General features: G+C 41.2%; 1 protein-coding gene across 5 annotated transcripts in view; it reads right to left on the bottom strand.

The window, feature by feature from the left end:
- src (SRC proto-oncogene, non-receptor tyrosine kinase) overlaps positions 1-20,935 on the bottom strand; it is a 30,635-nt gene that overhangs the window by 2,955 nt on the left and 6,745 nt on the right. The window contains exons 2-13 of one of the 5 annotated variants that reach the window (XM_085258728.1): positions 8,567-8,828; positions 8,349-8,448; positions 7,653-7,670; positions 6,523-6,621; positions 5,581-5,607; positions 5,296-5,399; positions 3,295-3,444; positions 2,962-3,117; positions 1,916-2,095; positions 1,473-1,549; positions 1,237-1,390; positions 823-954 (exon numbers count right to left, since the gene is read on the bottom strand). In XM_085258728.1, coding sequence (XP_085114854.1) covers positions 823-954; positions 1,237-1,390; positions 1,473-1,549; positions 1,916-2,095; positions 2,962-3,117; positions 3,295-3,444; positions 5,296-5,399; positions 5,581-5,607; positions 6,523-6,621; positions 7,653-7,670; positions 8,349-8,448; positions 8,567-8,819 — 1,450 coding nt within the window. In that variant the 5' untranslated portion in view covers positions 8,820-8,828. The remainder of the gene's footprint in view (positions 1-822; positions 955-1,236; positions 1,391-1,472; positions 1,550-1,915; positions 2,096-2,961; positions 3,118-3,294; positions 3,445-5,295; positions 5,400-5,580; positions 5,608-6,522; positions 6,622-7,652; positions 7,671-8,348; positions 8,449-8,566; positions 8,829-20,935) is intronic. The other 4 variants (XM_085258729.1, XM_085258732.1, XM_085258730.1 and 1 more) reach the window with 4 other exon arrangements.

The following is a 20,935-nucleotide window of genomic DNA, read 5'->3' on the forward strand; positions in this document are numbered from 1 at the left end:
ATAAAAACACAAGACTATCAGAAACCCATTATTCTCTGGTGCCACGATATTCCAGAACTGGAACGCTGAAACACGACCACAAATCAATAAGATTGATACAATGAAGCATTAGGAGCGAGCCAAAAAATAATAATAATAAAAATAAATATAAACTAAGACTGACTCTTGATGGACGTGGTAGGTGGGCTAACTGATGCAGATGACCACTTTCAAGAATCTGGTTAGGGCTAGTACTATTAAGGATGAGCTGGTGGGAGTTTTCCATTCTGACTAGATAGTCAACAAAGGCCTCGGATATAACCCACATATGAATTCAATCACATCATAAACAAATGCAGGCTTTCTCCATTCTTTAACAGCATTTTGAAAGCTGTGGCTGGTCCTTCAGCAAACACTGACTATGAAGAGACCACGAAACTGACATACTTCATAAACAGAAGGACTCCTGAGAGTTACTAAAAACAGGATGACCTTTTTTTTAAAAAGGGGTTGTGAATATTTTTGAAAAGCCAAAAATGTTACAGTTACCAAATTTAGGAAATGCACAGTCTGTGTAGGTTATCCAGGTCAAATGACCAATAGTGGGTTAATGATCCTCAGAACAACCTCCAAAGGTTGACACCCCTACTGTGGGTTTATAATCTGGGATTATCTGCCCACCAGTGGTTTTAGATCTCAAATGACCTTTAGGATTGATTTTTTTATGTGTTATTTAGTCTCTCACAGGGAAAAAATAAACATACATTTCCTTTAAGCATTAAGTTTTGAGGTTCAAATTCCTTCAACCATAATAAAGCCTTAAACAAAATTATCTATACTTGCCTGGGTATGGGACTCGGCCTTTAGTAGCCAGTTCAGTCAGTAGGATCCCAAATGACCATACATCTGATTTAATGGTAAAGCGGCCATACAGCGCAGCCTCAGGGGCCGTCCACTTGATGGGAAACTTGGCACCTGCAAAAGAACAAGTTTATCAGGAGGCTGAAATTAGATCATTGTAAACAGGCTGAAACAAAAAACCAACTGGCAGAGCTTCCTGCTGTTCAACAGCTGTGACATCACAAAATCACTGATTCCTTACACAAAAGTGAAGAAACAAAATCCAACTAGATATGTGATGCCTTTGAAATACTCTATATTTGGCCTGGTGTTAGAAAAAGAGAGAAAGGCTACTGTGTCACATCGAGAAACAGCATGATAAAATAAATGCTGTCTTTTTTACACTTATGCTTTTACCTTGCCTGGCAGTATATTCGTTATCCTCTATGAGGCGAGCCAAACCAAAGTCAGCCACTTTGCAAACCAGGTTATCTCCCACCAGGATGTTAGCAGCTCTTAGATCACGGTGCACATAGTTCATCCTCTCGACATAAGCCATCCCTGAAGCAATCTAAGAAAGGGGCAAATCTCTGTTTTATAACAGAAAAGTAACAAACAATTAAATAATAAAACGTGATATTATTTGCACTGACCTGTGAGGCCATGTCCACCAGCTGGGGAAGGCGAAGCATCTTACCCATGTCCCCTTTCAGAAAGTCCAGTAGGCTACCTGTTAGTGCGGATTAGAATAAGTTAATCACCACTGAGATTATAAAATTCCTGAAATTCATTTTAAATTTTGAAAAAAATGTATGCAGAAATGATGTTTATTTATAAATAAATTCATTGTCTAGAACTTTCTTTTTTCCCAGGCAGTAAACACATCATAGTTTAGCTCAATTTTTGGCTGTTTCTGCTTAATCACATCCCCTTTTTTAAGACGTGTCCATCTTTTAATTAGACTTAGAAATATGATTTCGATGAGTCATAATCAAATAATATTTTAAGTACAACACATGTTTATTTACATTTACTAATGAAAAAATGTACTCTGAAAAAATATTTAAATGTGGCCAAGTGAGGACCCCACGCTGACCTTGGCCCATGTACTCTGTGACGATGTAAATCGGCTCCTCAGACACCACAGCGTAAAGCTGAACCAGCTTTTCATGTCTCAGTTTCTTCATGACCTGAGCCTCCTGCAGGAAGGCCTCTGGGGACATGGTGCTGGGCTTCAGGGTCTTAATCGCCACCTGCGTTGTACCGTTCCATGTTCCTGATTAAAAACAAATGTTATTAGTATAACATTAGTATTGATTGTTAGAACTTAATTCAACTCCAGCTTTCCCCCATTAAAACTGAAGTCATTTAAGTGTTAAATAATTTTCTAATGCACCTCTGGACAGTCTTGTATATGGTTGCTTTTTTAAATGTTGCTCCATGACCATCCTTTTCTGACAACAAAACATTTCTGCTTAAAAGCTAATTACTGGTAGTTTCCAGTAATTAGTCAGAGCTCAAGCAAATGGAAGACTCCTGTTTTTTCACTATGAATTTGCCCCAAAGGGAAAGACAAATGATTGCTGATTTCTACTGTTATGCCTTAAGACATTTGTGGGAGGACAGTCAGTAGGTATGACCTGAGCATACCTGGGTGTGCCTGAAAACACAAGAGCTTTGTGGTCGCACCAGCACCAACCTCCATTACACTTAATTTGCCTCCCTGTCAGTTCATCCACGTTCCCAAAATGAAATTCTAACTGACAGGTCATTGTTTTCATACACTGGAGAAGATTCATTGCACACTGTAGTGGAAAAAATGCAAAGCGACAGAAACAAAGATCTACTGAACAATTTGAAAAAAGCAGCCACACTGAAAATGTTCCAGAAGTGACGTCGGCATATTTAAAGGGCATATTGGCCAAATTTCTAAAACGTTTGGCATTTTATTTTCCCTGGCATCAACAGTGATCATGCAATAATATTCTAATCAGAATCAGCTATCAGTTACAGCAGTAATAGTTATAGCTGTGCAATTTTTCAGTCATGCAGCGCTAAAATAATTTATGCACTTTGGTCTTACAATAGCTGTGACCAGAGAAAATAACTGAATATCCATTAAAGGAATAAAGCCTGACTCACCCATCCAGACTTCGCCGAAGCAGCCCTGTCCAAGCTTTATGTCAAGACGGAGAGACTCTCTCGGGATCTCCCAGGCGTCCTTTGCTAAGCCCTGAGTCTGAGGCTTCAGTACAGGACATATGTCTGTTAGGCTGTGACACAATCCATCAGCATGCTCTGGGGAGGGAAGATTGTGAAGCTGGTCAGTGGTAAAGCAAATAATGGGCAGGAAACACAGGAAAGGTTTAACCAAAAGAATAAGTGAATGAATATTAGAGCCGCTCTGCTCATTTGTGTAATTACTAAAGACTCTGTTGGGGAAGCTAAAAAGCATTTTGTCTGCACTGAACTCACTGCGGTAATGATTGACAAGCTGCTGTAGGGAGTTGAACTGGGTGCGTGACGTGATGTAGAAGCCTCCACTGTCCAGCTTCCTGATCTTGTAGTGCTTCACATTTAACCCTTTTGTGTTGTCATAATCCAATACAGACAAACAGTAGGCACCTGGGGGAAAATGATAACCAATTAACACAAAGTAGCAAAGACATTGATAGCATTGATTCATCGAATGATGTTAAATCTGCGTTCTTTCTTTTAAATCACCTGGTGGAAAGTAACAGAACATTTGCCATTCAGAATGAAGAGTCCATTTTTGTGGGCAGTGTGTTCATTGCAACACCAGAGGGCAGTGCTGGTCAACCAAAAAACAGTCTGAATCACAGATTTGGCCCAAGGCGATGCCTAGCCTTTCTCTTTATTTTTGAACTGGGCAATATGGCCTGTGGTTGTATAGCCTCAGCTCCACAATGACCTAATTCTGTCTCACTCACTCACCCAGTATTTCGCCTCTGCTCCAGCTCACCCACCTACTCCCCTTCTGCCTATCTCTCCCTACCTTCAATCTTTTCTCAGTCTCTCCAGATTCCATATATCTGCTCCATAACAGTAATCCTGTAATGTACCAGTGTGTACACACGACATATACACACAACTGACTGAGCCCGAAGAGACTATTTTACTGCTGCAGCAGCAGCATCAGAGTAGCTGCCTATCAGAACCATCTCTCTACACTGAGTCCCACAGGCATCACATCCAACCTTTTCCCATCTGCCTGATTTGTTTCTCTTCTGTACCCACGTTGCCACATGACTGACACGGCACAGCGGGGAGCACAGTGAGCAGCACGGAGGCTTGCCTTACTGTAGAAAGAATTTGCTTTCTTCTCCTCGGTGCCTTTTTAGTCTGATATGTCACAGAACAGAAAATTCATTTTGAAATCTGAACATTTTACAAGTTCATAGAAAGATACACGAAGAGGTGTAAAAATAACTGCACACTATGTTTCTGAGATTTTTAAAAAAAAGTTCCCTGGTAGACTGGTTTTAAAAATAAAAATCTACATGCCCAGGTCCTAAAAGTTTTACATTTACAATTACTCTTTCTCATACTCTGTCATAAAGGAAAACTTGTGAGAAAGCCGAGGGCTGGTGTTTGAAGGATATCAGAAGTCACTGATTCAGGAGTAGTTTTGTTCAATAGGAATGAGTGTGCTTTGAAAAAACACTTTTTAAAATCAGAAAAACAATCACAGATCCTAAAAAAATGCAGGCAAGCTTTTAACTTTTTCCTTGTCTTAACAAAAAGTACATGTACACAGCTTGCATGCCTGAAACACCTCAACTAGTTATTGTATGACTAAAAACTGGAAACACTGCACTGCAAACTAACAGATGTTGATGGTGTTTCCACCTACAATAGAGCTCCAATCAGAAACTCTCCTACAGCACATTAAATATTAATATTGTATGATTCTGTGTTTTCAGTTCAGTACACTTTTATTCAAAATATATTAAAAAAACAAAACAATCCGACACTGATGTATATCTACATGCAAATCATATCCCTTTAAAACTGTGTTGTGGATGAGTTAGTGGGAAGATCAGCTAAATCAGTGGGATAACACATGATCTCTTGATTCTTGCTTGTGGTGAATTACCTTTTATAGCTTTCTTACAATTTCCAGAAGCAATAATGTTTTTGTTTGTTCAAAGTTTTTTTTAACAGATTAAGGGATCAGTTTGTACTGTACACAAACTACACTTTAGAAAATCTAAAAAGGATATCTAGGTGATGTTTAAATACGATTGAGTAAGGAAGTAAGGAAAGTAATGTTGTAGATGCTGGCACAGCTTTCATTTTTAGAGCTACTTTACGACCAAGACCAGATATATTTAACGAACAGTCTGATGATCAATGCCAAAATAGTAGTTACAGGGAGTTTCTGATTAGAGAACAAATTAACTAAGTCATTCAGATACTTCACCGTATTCCAGTTTCAATTGTGATTCAACTTACCCTTGGTGGTTTCACTCTCTCGCACCAGGAAAGTCCCTCTCCTGTTCTCTAAACTCAGCAGCAGCCTCTCAGAATCGCGGCGTGTGATTTTGCCAAAGTACCACCTGGTTGAGGTCAAGACACAACACATGGGACACAAGGGAGCAGATTGGTGAGGGGAAGGAGATATGAGTGGGAGAAAGAGAGGGAATGGGAAATCGAGGCTGAACTCGCTTATAGTCTCAGAAGGTTTCGGTTATTCCAGATGCAGTGCATACAAGTGCCTACAGTGCAACAGCTGCTTACCTGGACTCTAGAGCCAGTTTGAGATGACTGATGGAGAAAGAGGCAAAGGTGAGAAACGAAGTTGTTACAAAAAGTTAGTTTGTGAGTTTTATTGTAAGCAAGCAGGTTAGCATGAGAGGTTTAGCAGAGAAAGTGGTTTCTGAGCTACAGCGAGTTGAATGGATAGTTTAAGATTTCGGTGTAATGACTTTCATCCCAGCATCAAGCCCAAGATCAAGTCAGTGTTACATTACAAAGACACTCACTTAGTTTAGCTTACCTTAAAGACTGGTAACAGAGGCAAATACAGTCAAATAGTAACAAAGTTCACTTGCCAGCAAGCCCAATTTTTATGCTCTTTCTAGTCCTTTTGCTCAGTTGCTACTACTTTCGTAGCCTCATAGTGAGCTTTAAATGGGATCTGTGACACTCATTTCCAGCATTCTTGGACTTGACTATTTGGTGGTGCTTCTGCCCTCACAGCCAGAGCCGTGTGCCTGATAAGACCATATAATAGACATCCACCTTTACACGGAGCACAGAGTATAAGAGACTGTCTGAAATCAAGTATTTAGAAGCCTAAGCATTTGGCTGAAGTATTATTTTCCACATACACTGACCTCATTACTTCAAACTAATAATATGTAGCAGTAGTCGCTTTGAAATGGTTAGGTTCATGTATTTCACTACTTTTAGTGAGAACCTGGCTAGCTGTTGTGAACTCGCTGTAGCTTTGGTGCTAATTTTACATAGCTATCAGCAAAAAAAATGAAATAAAATTACCTCCCAAAATGTAAAACTATTCCTTTAAGGTCAAATTTCTAATTCACAATAAAAATAATAATACTGAAAGCTCCAAAGAACACAAAGTTTGAGGGTTAATCTTTCCATGCACTTGGTGAAAGACAGATAAGTGTCACATCGAGAGGGAGAGAGAGAGAGAAAAAAAATAAAGGGGTTTACTCTTCTGCTTGGATGGAGTCAGATGGAGCCACATAATTGCTGGGGATATAACCGCTCTCTCCGGTGGTCAGGGAGCGCGCCAGCCACCAGTCCCCTTCTCTGCACAGACGAAATGATAACACACAGCTTTACCAAGGCTCATCACAAGTCCAAAACACAAATGTGAATTTTCGGGCTGTTTATCAAGTGTCTCAGACCATAAATGAAAGGATAGGGTTTGTTTTGCAATTTTAGTAACTGCTGCAATAGCTGTAGTATTTCAGCTCTTGGCTCTTGGAGAAGCTTGATGAAAGTCAGCCCAGGTTCTTTTTCTGTTATGCAATTACTATGGTTGGGAATCGCTGTAACTAACAAAATGATAATATCATAATTTACTGCACACAACAGCAACATGATCTATGCGCCTACAATACATCCTGATATCTGTAAGTGAGGAAAAGATATCCCTGAAATGACAAAATGCAGCAATTATGTACACCACTGTGGTGTCAGTGTGGGTATGTATTATCATCCTTATTCAATTAATATTATTATATAATAACGTGTCGGTTCAGTTAATTAGTTCTCTGATTTGCTTTCCCCCGGCTAGTTTCCCCTCTGAGAGTTTCTTTTCCATCAGCACATGTTAGTTAACTTCTGTTCCCCTCACCCTCTTTCATTTGATATGATCCATAATTAGTTGCGGTAAATGAAGCAGTGATTCTGGTAAGTCAAACTGGCAAAGGGACTCCATCTAGACCCTTTGCACGCTTTAATAAAAATGCTGATGTTTACTGTCAGTGTACTCATGCCATATCACAACAGGGGATGATATTCTTGTGATTCCCATCCCTAGTAATTATAGAAACATATGGATATTGCAAAAGGCAGGCTGATGGTGCATGAAGGCTACACTTTACGAGAGGTTGAGCTGTTGAAGCTTTGCAGCACTATATTCACAAGTCAAATTTTAAAGCAATATGTTTATTTGCTTTGATTATTTGCCTCCCATTGATAGTGCTGCAAGGCTTTCAACCAACTGCTACGGGGCGAGGGCAGAGGCATCAGTTTCACATATGCTTCATGTGATACAAAGAACACAGGCTCACAAATGGTTGATTTAAACACAGTCGTAGAGAAGCTTCACAAACCTGCAGTTCACCTTCCTCCTATCAAAATGTGATGGTTTGTGAAGGAGAAATGGGAAAGAGAGATGAAATGGTGAAAAAGAAGAGCGTTGGAGAAATACAGAGAGCATATTATGAGCAGTGGCAGAATAGCAAAGTACGCAGAACAAACAGACTTCAGCACAGCACATATGATAAAGCTTTGAACCTAAACTACTTGAACTACTGTGTATTGAATGAGGCACAGTAATGAGGCCAGGGAGAGAAAAAACTATGCATAGCTTTACTAATCCAGTGAACCTGACCAAACAGAAAACTAGGACAAGCCTATCTGACACTTACATTAACAAGTCTTAGAATTGGTTCGAGCATTCTTAGTATCCTTGACCCATTAATGGGCCAGATCTCTGGCTTAGCGGGTCAATGATAATCCACTATTGTTCCAAACTGCCTTCTTGGTCAGTAATTTGTCAGTAGGCAGGCAGCAATGGGGGTGCATGACTACACTATATGGTTCACTGCATAGCTATTGAGTCAAAGAGCAAGCCCGTACTTAAAAAAACAACAACAGTATAGGGAATAGGAAATGTTTCCCTTGACTGTAAAGACAGAAGTCTTCAGTAGACAAGTGACATCAATTTTGGAGAGCACAGTAACCAGACGGTGAGCAATAACTTATGCCAAAAGACGACAGAGAAGGAGTGTGAATGTTTTACTTACGTATTGTTTACTATCTGGAGCCGTTCGCCCTTCCTAAAAGACAGATCTGTGGCTGTTCGAGATTCATAATCGTATAATGCCACAAAGGTCGTCACCCCTCCTGTGAGACGATAAAGTGTGGGTTTTGATAAAGTGAAGCATACAGAGTGCACAGTTTAAATAGCCAGCACAACAAGGTGGGAACTGTAAAACTGAAAGCTCTCAGCGAAGGTTCTCACCTGCTCGTGCTATGCAGTTTGAAGAGGTGACACTGTTATTGTCCACTCCTCCAAAGAGCGTTAGCTCTGCAGTATTAGCCATTGACTGATTCCCACTGAGACCTGCATCCACAGTAGGGCTGCGGTTTGGTGTTAAGGACTGTTGAGTGGAGTTGAGGTGGTGGCCGCCAGCCCCTCCACCCGAGCTGAGGTTGCCATCGAGGCTGCGTGTTCGTTGGCCTACATCCTTGGACTTGCTCTTGGATCCCCCCATAGCCAAGGCCTGTTGTGCATTCAAAGACAGAGAAAACTCTGTGAGACAGCAGATTAAGAATAAACTTAATTCAAATTGAATTTCCAGGCACTGTAATAGAAAAATTACACTATAATTTGGCATCAAATAGACTTGCTTTCTTATGTGATCTTCTTAGAATACATTCTCTGGAAAAATTCCTCTGACTGCCACAAAGCCAGATGCAGAAACCAGAGACGGACCGGAGACTACTATTAAACCCACAGAGACACGGTGTCACACGGACCACAAGAAGCAAAACATCTCCACTGCCACTTGTTTTGCACATATTCAACTCTGTATATTTTATATATTTTATTATTATTATTATTATTTTATTTTATTTTTTTACTATTTAATTTGTAAAAATGTGTATACACACACACACACACACACACACACACACACACACACACACACGTAGGAAAATATTTAGTATACACATCCAGAAATGCATACACTATTATATATTGTACATATATTTATTAGTTTCAGGTTGGCCATTCTTGTATTTTGCTCGTTTGTGTTGTTGTGTTTGCACATCTCTGTTGCTTGTGGGGCTCGCACACAAGAATTTCACTCACATGTGCTGTGCCAGTGTGCCTGCACATGTGATGTGACAATAAAAAGTGATTTGATTTGATTTGATTTTGATCTCCAGCAGACGTTGGAGCAGCTGCCACTCTTCGGTTTCAACACAGACACGAGATCCACTTTACCCCACTCCCACCAGCAGCATGAACACAGACAGCAGTTATGTCACACATGCAAGCATGAACATGTGTCAGAAGCAGAATAATTCCAGAGAAAGGCTGAAGCATTTTGAGGTGGCATTCCCATTGCGTCAAAACTCACGTTCATGTCTTGTTGAGGGGGAATGAAAAAGTCCTTCATTTCAACAGCAGTGCTGAGTAAGTAAACGATCGACAGAAGATTGGTAAACATCAATTATGGTAATAATTTAGAGCCATTACGTGAGTGTGGCTAAAGTAATGCCCACATTCAGGAGTTTTAGCATTTAAATGTGAGGATTTACAGCATTTAGTCACTACTGAGCGGGCAAGTTTGAGCACTGACAGCTGTCATGAGTACTTTTCAGTACCTTTAACAAAAGAAAAATAAGATATTAAAATAATATAAACACCAAAAAACACAAATGATTTTCTTTTAACTGAAACAAGCTATAGAAGCATTATTACCCATAGTGTTTTGCATTGAATGTGTTAGTAAGTCCAATATACAGTTATCTCTCAGGCTGCTAAATGCTGCACTGTGCACTCTGGTTAATCAAAGCATGTTTGCTTTCAGCAGCGTCCTGCTGTTTTCAGAAACTAGACCTGTGGGCATGTCAGAGTTGTAAAAGCTGTTACCAGGAAAAACAAAAACAAATGTACAATAGAGCTGACTCAGATGATAATTTTCTGATTGACTGATTCTTTAATTTAAAACCCGCCCAAACACAAAGTACACACAAATCATTTTTAGTTGCAAACCTATTTTGTACACCACAACAGTGTTTGTCCTAACCCAGTGTGGCCCTGTGAGGTGTTGGTCTGCATACACTAAATGCAATGACATATCACAACAGGAGACGATATCGCTATTTAGCAAGTCGGATAATCTGACCACTTGGCAAAGTAAAATGCCCAAGAAAACTGAACAATTATCAAAACAAACAAACAAATAAATAAGTAAATAAATAATACTGTTATTACAGTGCAGGTGATCGTCCTCTGGCCCTCAGACTGCGTTGGGGTCCATCGTGCTGCGCAAGCTAACTTGAACAACACAGAAATGGATAACTAAGTCTGAACAGCCAGTTACCAGTTATAACTGATACATTTAAAATATGATGATTTTTGGTAAAATGATAAACTAGTGCATCTTACACATAGCAGATCACTCATCAGTGCTGATGGTGTTCAAGTTGTCAATAAATTACAAAACTGAGAAACTGCACTAAGAAGATGAGAACAGAGGAGGCCAGTTTTGGATTGCTGCTTAGTTTTTATTTCTGAAGCTCCCCCACCTGAGGAGGTTCATGAACTCTAACCACAGCTTAGTGCAGGGAAATCCTTACACTAAGCCCAGAATAATTTAAGGACTGCTATCGTGGATAGACATAGCCACAGGCGATCTGCTAAGAAATGTTAATTTAGAAAAGACACTAAGGTGGGATGGCTTGGAAACACTTCTGATAAGCAGATAAGGGTAAAAGTGCATTTGGATAGTGTCGAGTTATTTGGCCTGCCTGACCTCTGTTATTTAGGTGGCTGTGAATCTGCTCAACTCAGCCAATACACAGCCCACTGTTGTTAACAAGCGAATGCAAAAACAAAGCCAGCTACAAAACGTTGGATAGCAGCCACTCAAAGCTATGAATGATGACATATGGTGGAAAATATCTTACTATAAAAGGACTGAGTTCACTATGCAAGATAAGGAAATGAAGTTGCAAAGCTGGTTCTTGTCTCTTATTTTGCCCCTCCGCCAGGAGAGGAGAAGCAGAGGTGACAAAAGGAGATGTGGAAGTTATTTCTGTGTTTGTAGTTTGTATACAGTTTAGAAGATGCCTGTGGCCATATGTGCAAGTGCACATATGAGCTCATCCAGGGTTGATTTAATACAAAAAAATATGTAAAGGCATTATAAGGAGAAAAAATGAAAGGGAGGTGAACATAACATGGGGTTGATTTTTTTTTGGGGGGGGGGTGTTATCATCGTGAAATGGGAGGAGGGAGGAGAAAGGGATGAGGGGCAGTGGGGCCGAAGAGTCGATAAGTCTACCCCCTGGGTATGTCTGCATTAAGGGGTGGAGGGGGGGTTGCATGGGTTGCAGGTTAACACAAAAACACAGACACAAGAGAGTAGACACAAAGATGCCGGGTGGCTCAGGGAGCTGCTCTTTGTGTGTTCTGTGCTCTCCCCCAGCAGACTGTTTGCATGGTTAATAAGCTGTTTGAGGCAGAGCAGAGACCTCTCTGATCTGCAGTCGTCAGTCTTGTAAGAGGCTTCCCAATTCCACACGCAAGACGCTTATTCTTAAGGGACGCTGCCTTAATAGGATCAATCAGATGGCATTTAAATAACAAATTTTGTGGAGAAACTTTGGTAAACACGGGTGAATTTTACTGACTCAGTAATTATGCTTTTAGGGTTCAGCAGCAGCAGCATAGAATCTGATGAAGTGAACAAATTAAAAAGAGCCATTAAGACCTTTCGCAAATTTCAAGACTGAATAGAATTCAGTTCCTTTGGCCAACAGTGTCCTAGACACAGACAAATACACTAAAACCTCCCTGGAAAGGAAGACTCAATCAAGTAAACATGAAACGGAGCATTAATAGAGTCTCATTTTTTTCCCCTTCACACTCAGTTTCCAACAAAGCCATCTTTTGTCAACTCACAGCAGGCAGCATAAACAAGGCACAGAAACAGCCTGTGGCCTGTGGCTTTCTGGTTTCCAGATCCTAGCGTGTTTTAGCTCTAACAGCCATTAGGCAATATGGAAATGAAGGAAGTCATGAAGCCAAACATTGTCATCATTTGCAGCAGAGTAAGTGGAATCATGTCTCCACGTGTACTATCTGCAGTAGTTAATGATAACAAAAGCCTAAATGCGCTGAGGTACTGTAATAAGCACCAACTGTCTGAGGCATGGCTGCATGAAAATCTCTCCAGCAAGGCAGGGGGTGTGGCTGGGTTGGTGGGAGGGGGGTTTGCTTAATTATGCATAAGATCTGGCAATGAATTCCAAATCCTTCAAGTCTCCTGAGCTTTTGGTAAATGGGTATAGTCTTTTAATATTGCTGCTGGGGTTTCTGCTACCCCAACCAGAACAGGATACTGTCTATCCCTGTTCCGCTTTCTTTATCATTTATTGTGAAACGAGAACAATTACAATTTCTGAATGGTATCCTCTCATCCAAATAAAAAGATGTGTCGTTCATTCACCGCACAAGTCTTTGTCATGGTACTAGTCCATTTCACCAACAACACAGCCTGTCGTGCTCTGGCCCTTTAAAAAAAAGCCTTTTCATCTTTTGGGAAGGATCAAACAGTCACGAACATCAAAATTGAACAAGCTAGCTTAAGATCTTCTGTATGTGAGTTTAATGAGGGTTTTCCCAGTATGAAACTGAAGAAAACTCCAAGTAATACTGAGTCAGATCGTGAAACTATGGTTCTGTGAAGAAGCATGTAAGGGCTTGTATCTTACCATGACAACTGCAGTAGACCCCTCATATCTGTCTCAGGAGACTTGTTCCTGTCGGCCTGGCATCTAATACATGATTGGACAAGTTATGACAGTCGCCCTTATTGGAAAGAGCTGTGTTTCATATAGCCCGCCCAGGTTAAAGGTCACATTTAAGTTATTGCTGTGAATGTATTATTAGTAACATGTTCTTTCTCTCTATTCAACTTTGATGATGAATATTGAGGCCAAACAATATGGGATTTGCTGCAGAGCTTTCAACAGTTTTACTGGCATCACAGACATGCTTTTATTTACTCTTTATGCATTAATGGCCATGTAATTTCATTATCACGCCTGAGGTAAATAAGCTGAAAAAAACATGAACTGATGTGTAACCAAAGCTTAAAATTAATCACTTCATTAAGGACATTGTGGATGATACATGCAAACTACTGTATGTCAAGAGTAATTTAATTTCTTGTTTTAATCGCTCTGTAAACCTTCGGGCCTGAAAAATTAATTTGTAAGCGCCAAGAACAGTTCCTTTTGTGGCCTCCCGAGACTGGCTCCAAATGTGTCAGTTGTTACAGACTTCCATGTTAAGATGGTAGTGCAGAAATAAACATGCTTACAGCCTGGAACAAAGACACACTGTTGATACTGGAATTCTCTCCCATTTGATTGGAGTTACCACAAAAAAAGAGAGATGTTAGTTGAGGATGTTTTCCTGTTGGTGGTCCCATTAAGGACAATTCTCAAATTCTAAAAGGTCACACAGGTCAGTTGCTTGGGAGAAATATGTTTTCCTCGACAGGTTGGCAAGTACCGTATTTTCGGCACTATACAGGGAGTGCAGAATTATTAGGCAAGTTGTATTTTTGAGGAATAGATTTTTTATTGAACAACAACCATGTTCTCAATGAACCCAAAAAACTCATTAATATCAAAGCTGAATGTTTTTGGAAGTAGTTTTTAGTTTGTTTTTAGTTTTAGCTATTTTAGGGGATATCTGTGTGTGCAGGTGACTATTACTGTGCATAATTATTAGGCAACTTAACAAAAAACAAATATATACCCATTTCAATTATTTATTTTTACCAGTGAAACCAATATAACATCTCCACATTCACAAATATACATTTCTGACATTCAAAAACAAAACAAAAACAAATCAGCGACCAATATAACCACCTTTCTTTGCAAGGACACTCAAAAGCCTGCCATCCATGGATTCTGTCAGTGTTTTGATCTGTTCACCATCAACATTGCGTGCAGCAGCAACCACAGCCTCCCAGACACTGTTCAGAGAGGTGTACTGTTTTCCCTCCTTGTAAATCTCACATTTGATGATGGACCACAGGTTCTCAATGGGGTTCAGATCAGGTGAACAAGGAGGCCATGTCATTAGTTTTTCTTCTTTTATACCCTTTCTTGCTAGCCTCGCTGTGGAGTACTTGGACGCGTGTGATGGAGCATTGTCCTGCATGAAAATCATGTTTTTCTTGAAGGATGCAGACTTCTTCCTGTACCACTGCTTGAAGAAGGTGTCTTCCAGAAACTGGCAGTAGGACTGGGAGTTGAGCTTGACTCCATCCTCAACCCGAAAAGGCCCCACAAGCTCATCTTTGATGATACCAGCCCAAACCAGTACTCCACCTCCACCTTGCTGGCGTCTGAGTCGGACTGGAGCTCTCTGCCCTTTACCAATCCAGCCACGGGCCCATCCATCTGGCCCATCAAGACTCACTCTCATTTCATCAGTCCATAAAACCTTAGAAAAACCAGTCTTGAGATATTTCTTGGCCCAGTCTTGACGTTTCAGCTTGTGTGTCTTGTTCAGTGGTGGTCGTCTTTCAGCCTTTCTTACCTTGGCCATGTCTCTGAGTATTGCACACCTTGTGCTTTTGGGCACTCCAGTGATGTTGCAGCTCTGAAATATGGCCAAACTGGTGGCAAGTGGCATCTTGGCAGCTGCACGCTTGACTTTTCTCAGTTCATGGGCAGTTATTTTGCGCCTTGGTTTTTCCACACGCTTCTTGCGACCCTGTTGACTATTTTGAATGAAACGCTTGATTGTTCGATGATCACGCTTCAGAAGCTTTGCAATTTTGAGACTGCTGCATCCCTCTGCAAGATATCTCACTATTTTTGACTTTTCTGAGCCTGTCAAGTCCTCCTTTTGACCCATTTTGCCAAAGGAAAGGAAGTTGCCTAATAATTATGCACACCTGATATAGGGTGTTGATGTCATTAGACCACACCCCTCCTCATTACAGAGATGCACATCACCTAATATGCTTAATTGGTAGTAGGCTTTCGAGCCTATACAGCTTGGAGTAAGACAACATGCATGGAGAGGATGATGTGGACAAAATACTCATTTGCCTAATAATTCTGCACTCCCTGTAAGGCGCATTTAAAATCCTTTCATTATCTCAGAAATCGATAGTGCGCCTTATAATCTCGTGCGCCTTATGTATGAATTCTGGTTGTGCTTACTGACCTCGAAACGGTGCTCAAAAATCTGTCAAAAAATGTTTTAGTACGACTTTGCTAAGCTACGAAGCCGCACGACTTGATCGATTGCCGGAGCATTACGGCTACTGTCGTCAGGAGCCTCGCAGAGTATTCTGGGTCCAAAACTCCGTCCCTCCAAGTTGAAAAACTATCTAAATTCTTTCATCTGTAATAAAATGATCAGTGTTGCTGCTTTTCCGGGTGTAACAATTAAGTTTAACATCCAGGCATAGTGACATGAAAACAGAATTTATTAAATTTAACAGAGTTAGAAGTTAGCAGGAATTTAGCTTGCTAGTTTCCACCTAAAAATGATATAGCATGTTCTGAAAGAGGGATTTCTGAATAAATTAAAACGTACAGTTCTGTTGTCACTTCCAACGTAAACGAAGACAGAAAACTAAACAGCAGTGACGTTTGTAGGGTTACTGAAATTGGGCTAGCTGGTATATAAAGATGTGCTACATGATCGCTAGCGACACAGCTATGTTAGCATAACATAAACAGTGAGGCTGGAGGATGAATGCTAATGCTTGTTTCGCTTAATGCGCCTTATAATCCGGTGCGCCTTATGGTCAGAAAAATACAGTAGCTGCGGAAAGTTGCTTCTTGGTATTCGGTGAAACTGGTAGAGATGAAAAGGTTCACCTTCAAAGTAAAAGTTGATGCCCTCAGGGGTTGGTGCGTTGGTGGTTCTTGGTGTCCGGGGCTGGGCGCTCAGGTATGTACCAGCTCACTCCCGGTGACTACTTGGCGGGGCCTGGTGCCTGTTGCTCGGTCAGGCCTCTTCCGGGGCAAAGGGGGCCCTCGGGCCTCCGGCCTCTGGGCCCCCTCTGTGTCCTTTTGCAGTTTGTGTCACACCATCGAGTGAAAGTTTCATTATCACCCCATTGGCTCCAAATAGCAAGATGGTCCCCCCCAGGCTGATGTTTGCTAACATTGTAGTGATGCTGATAAAGAGTGATGATAGTGAGTTCCCTCTGTATTTACACCCTGAGACCTTTATCAGTTAAAATGTATATTTAAACTACAGATCAAAAAACAAGATTTATGCTGAGTTGTTACAATCCTGAATGCAGGCACAATGCTGGAAAATGGGACATATGATATAAGAGAGGCATAGTGACATTTATTATCTGTAGGCCTCCAATAAAAGTCCACTGAGTGAACAACAGCTGCCAGACTGCAGGCAGGAAGATAACATCATGTTGTTATTGCATTTGCATAAACAGACACCACCCGTTAAAGTGGGGTTTTGTGCGTGAGTGGTCTGATCACATGAATTGAAGTGGATGTGTGACCAGGCTGTACTCAGTTAAAATCAGAACTGTGCTAACAAGCTCACACTTGACCAGCTGCAACATCGTTCCAAAGGGGTTTTCTATTTGATCGCGCTACAGTGGAAAAACATCCCTGCACGCTGAAGAGGCTGCTGATAAAGTCAAGGTTTCTTGCTTTTAAAGAATATGGCTCATTTGAATGGAGAGTGAACAGAAGTACAGGGGTTAGGAAGCATGTGTGCACGCAAAGAGAATATGCCTGTGTGAGCGAAAGCATGTGATCCTAATGTCAGCCTGCCTGGTGTATTCCTTCATCTTAATGCTCTCTATGTAATTACTATGGAGGGAAAAGTAGGGAGGCTTTGGCTTCTGCGTCACCAGTCGCCAACTCTAGCATAATCCAAGCCTGCTTGTTCTCTCCAGATTATCAACATCTATTCCCTAATCGTATTCATCAAATGCAGTGAGGACATTCCATCTGGGGCCTACAAACAGCACGAGTGCTGCAATGACAAGACAGGATAAACCGGTCAAACCACTACTTCGGCTGCGGCTGCCGCTATTCCTCCAAGCTCTCGTATCCTGTCCCAACAAATCCATCTGCTGTGGGAAAAATACTAAAAACCTGAACTCAGAGCAGAGAGAACAGTTTACACTCATCATATACAGGTGAGCTGCTTCCTGGTGCTGAACAAACACTGGGTGTAGCTTCATGTCACCTTGTTTCCCCTCTCTTTAAACAAACACGAATAGAGGAAATGGCATATTGGACATGTTTGCACAGCAGTACTACCCCTGCACAGGTTTGTATCTGCGTTTGCCCAGGCTTCACATTTCGTTATTCATTAGGCTGATTATTACTGAGCTAAAATAGAGTGACATAGCAAAGAATACGTCCTTTATCAAACTGTGAACCACTCAAAGCCAGAAAGCTTCACCATGTTTGGATATCTGAAGGTAAACACCACCCTCCCCATATCAGGACTTTGCTGAGTCCTGGATAAAGTGTGTACCAAACCCCCCCCAACCCACCCACCCACGCTGTGCTCCTGCCACGGACAGACACAAGGATGGGGAGGTGATGAAGTCAATATTTACTGCTCCACATACACACACAAACGTTGCCATGGAGGCAATTCCAAGCATTCCTCAAACCAACAAACTGCACAGATGTAGGATAGCTACGCGCAGGCACTTTCTAGGCCAAAACACTCAGAGAGCGCAGCGTGCCTATCTGACAGAGAGAAAGGTAAGATTAGCAGAGGCTCCATCTCGCCAAATTACGTGGGATGTGTCACTTCCTGAAAGCATTATAAAAGGAGAAAGAGAGAGATGAGTGTGAAAGAAAAAGTGGCTCAGAGAAAGATGGTGAGATCACCTGGAGAAATTATTCCCATTGTCGTGTTTTCAGTTATAGCACAGGGCGATTCCCACAAGAAAAAAACAGAAAAACACCCTGTTTACCCATATTCCCTGCCTCTTAGGAGCATGCAGTGCTCTGGCTTCTATAATAGGATCAGAGGCTGTGAGCTCTTATCCCTTTCACTGTGTGAAAATGTATGTGTATGTGTGTGTGTGTATTTCTCTGCAGTGGGTTTTTATTTGTTGTTGTTGCTTTTTTCTTTGTTATCAAAGCAACCTGCAGATCACCTTTTGCTGCCAAACACCACAGCCAACCTGGCCTTGACATCTCTGGGCTCATGGAGTCGAGCAGCTGGCCACTCTGTCTTAAACCCCGTGCTTACAGAGGAATTTTTGTCCACTTCCAAACAACAAACACTGCTGGCAGCAACTGCAGGTTCAAGGATTTTTGTTTATCCCCTGCTCCTAATCTGAGTATGACATATATCAAATTATTTTGGGATTGAAACTCAAAAAGAAAATATCTGGGCCATTTTACATGAGCGATCTGTTGCCTTTTGCAAAGGTTGCAAAGTAACAAAGAGGGAGAGCTACTTACTAAGGATGTAGAAATATATTAAATGTTTCATATGCATACAAACTTAAATGTAAAAGCAACAACCTGTTTTCTAGGTAGATTACATGCAGCAGTATTTCATGGCTTAACTGTGACTTTGACAAATTCAAGTTGTAAAGTACTTTTCTTGAAAAACTATTTAGAAGACATTACTGTAGAGGACCTGGCAGGAGTAAATAGGGCAGTAGGATCGACCCAGTGAAGAAGGTAAGTCTCTTCAATTATACTGAACTATTCCTCCAATAGAACCAGTAAGATAAGTAAACTCTAAGGAGACTTTTTTTCACTTGTTTCCAGTTCCTTCTTTCCATCCTTCTGTTCACTCATGAAAAACCAGCTCCACCATTCATTCCCTACATTATGTCTTGAGCCCAACACTTCCTACTTCCACAGCTAGCACTGTCATTAAAATCAGAGACGTAGCCACGTCGCTCTTGGACATATTTCATATCGACGCTAAACTTCAAACCATTATGTGTTCACATTATAACCATTTTAGCACATAAACCCAGAGTAATTTCCTACCCTGCAGGATTTGGTCTGCTTTGGATATGTTCTAACTACTGGTTTAGGCTAAGGCAGAGCGCGCAGGAAGAGACATGAAAACACATGAAAACACATGACTAGCTATAAATTATCAGTGCATCTTCTCACTAGCGCACCACACAGTTAGGGACCTACATGTAGTATGTAGAAGTCAAATCAAGCTGTATCTGACATTTGTGTTCTTACTTACAGTATAACTCCATCAGGTAAGAGCTTACCTGTACCAAATCTGTGGAAGTCTATGTATTTCAATAATTATTCAGTAAATCATGCCCTCTTTCTACTCCAAGTTTCTTAAATATCTCTCTCAACAGAGTAACTTGAATGTAGCCTTCCTAGTGCAGAACTAGTAAAAAGAAGTATCACCTTTCTTGCACCTGATTTGCCTGAGACCTGTGACTAACCTCCCCAGTCTGGGTGTGACGGGGGCCCAGCTGAATCGAGACAGAGCGATGACATTACTGCAATTCCCTCTGCTTAGCTCATCATGTTTGTTGCAAAACAGCAAATATATTCCAGCACATTAACCCATAGTTAGCATTTCACAGTTTCAACATTTGCAGGTTTATGTTTATGAGGAGGAGATTTTAAGTGGAACATCGCAAGCAGCTGAACCTCAAAGACTGTTTTTGGCCGTTCTGTGTCACCGGTGATGAATACAGACGAGGATCAAAACGAAACAGCGGCGGCTCCTGAACAACTATGAGATCTGAGGCATTTGTGGCATGCACAGTACTGCGACTGCATTTAAGACCCCTGAGGGTGTTCACTTGTGTTGACGGTGTGAGAGGCAGAGCGCTGTTCCACTGTGGCATATTAAATGCCAAGAATAGACTGGTTTACTACTGTATTGTTGCAATATGAGGTACCTCCGCTGACAAACGTCCAGGTTGCGTGGCTTCTGGGACTTACTCCAACATCAGCTTCATATCGTGCAGCTCTCATCTAAATATGGTCATTATGCGAACTGAGATTGATGAGCTGCGGTCATGTGTTCAAACAAGAAATGGAGGAGAAAGAGGAAGGGAGGAGAAGAGAAAGATAATCCTCAAGGGCATTGAACCCCCCACCCCCACTTCCCATCCCCATCTTACTCCCTTACACTTGGTCTATCTCCCTTCTCCCACTCTATCCTCTATTCTTTCTCCAATCCCTCAAGAAATGGTGGAAATAAAGGATTTCATTTCCACTGATGTGTCAGGCACATGTCACGTGAGGTGGAAAAAACAATGTTTTTCTAAAACACTGCTGAACTGGTAGTGAGCTCAAAGCGGTTGAGGAACATATTTGACATGAGAAAACGGAGGGGTCCAAAGACAACAAAGACACTACAGATACAGGATCAGAAAGCCTTCTGCAGTATCACATAGGATGTGTTTTACTGCTTCAGAATATGTCGCCTACAGTTGACTCCACTGCTGTGATAGCAAACCTTAAATTCACCTCATCTCATCACATTTCAAAGAGGAGGTATTTGATCTTCTCAGTTTCCACAGAAACTCCCATGTGCCTCACGCTTCAGTAAGCTAAGGCTTTTCGAGGGCTTCTACCGTTTAACTTCTCATCTGCACAGCCAGGC

The sequence above is a fragment of the Mchenga conophoros genome, linkage group LG20 (assembly GCF_057382185.1).
Source record: "Mchenga conophoros isolate Kocher_MC1m ecotype Shallow Benthic linkage group LG20, M_conophoros_male_GT1.1, whole genome shotgun sequence".
Classification (NCBI taxonomy): Eukaryota; Metazoa; Chordata; class Actinopteri; order Cichliformes; family Cichlidae; genus Mchenga; species Mchenga conophoros.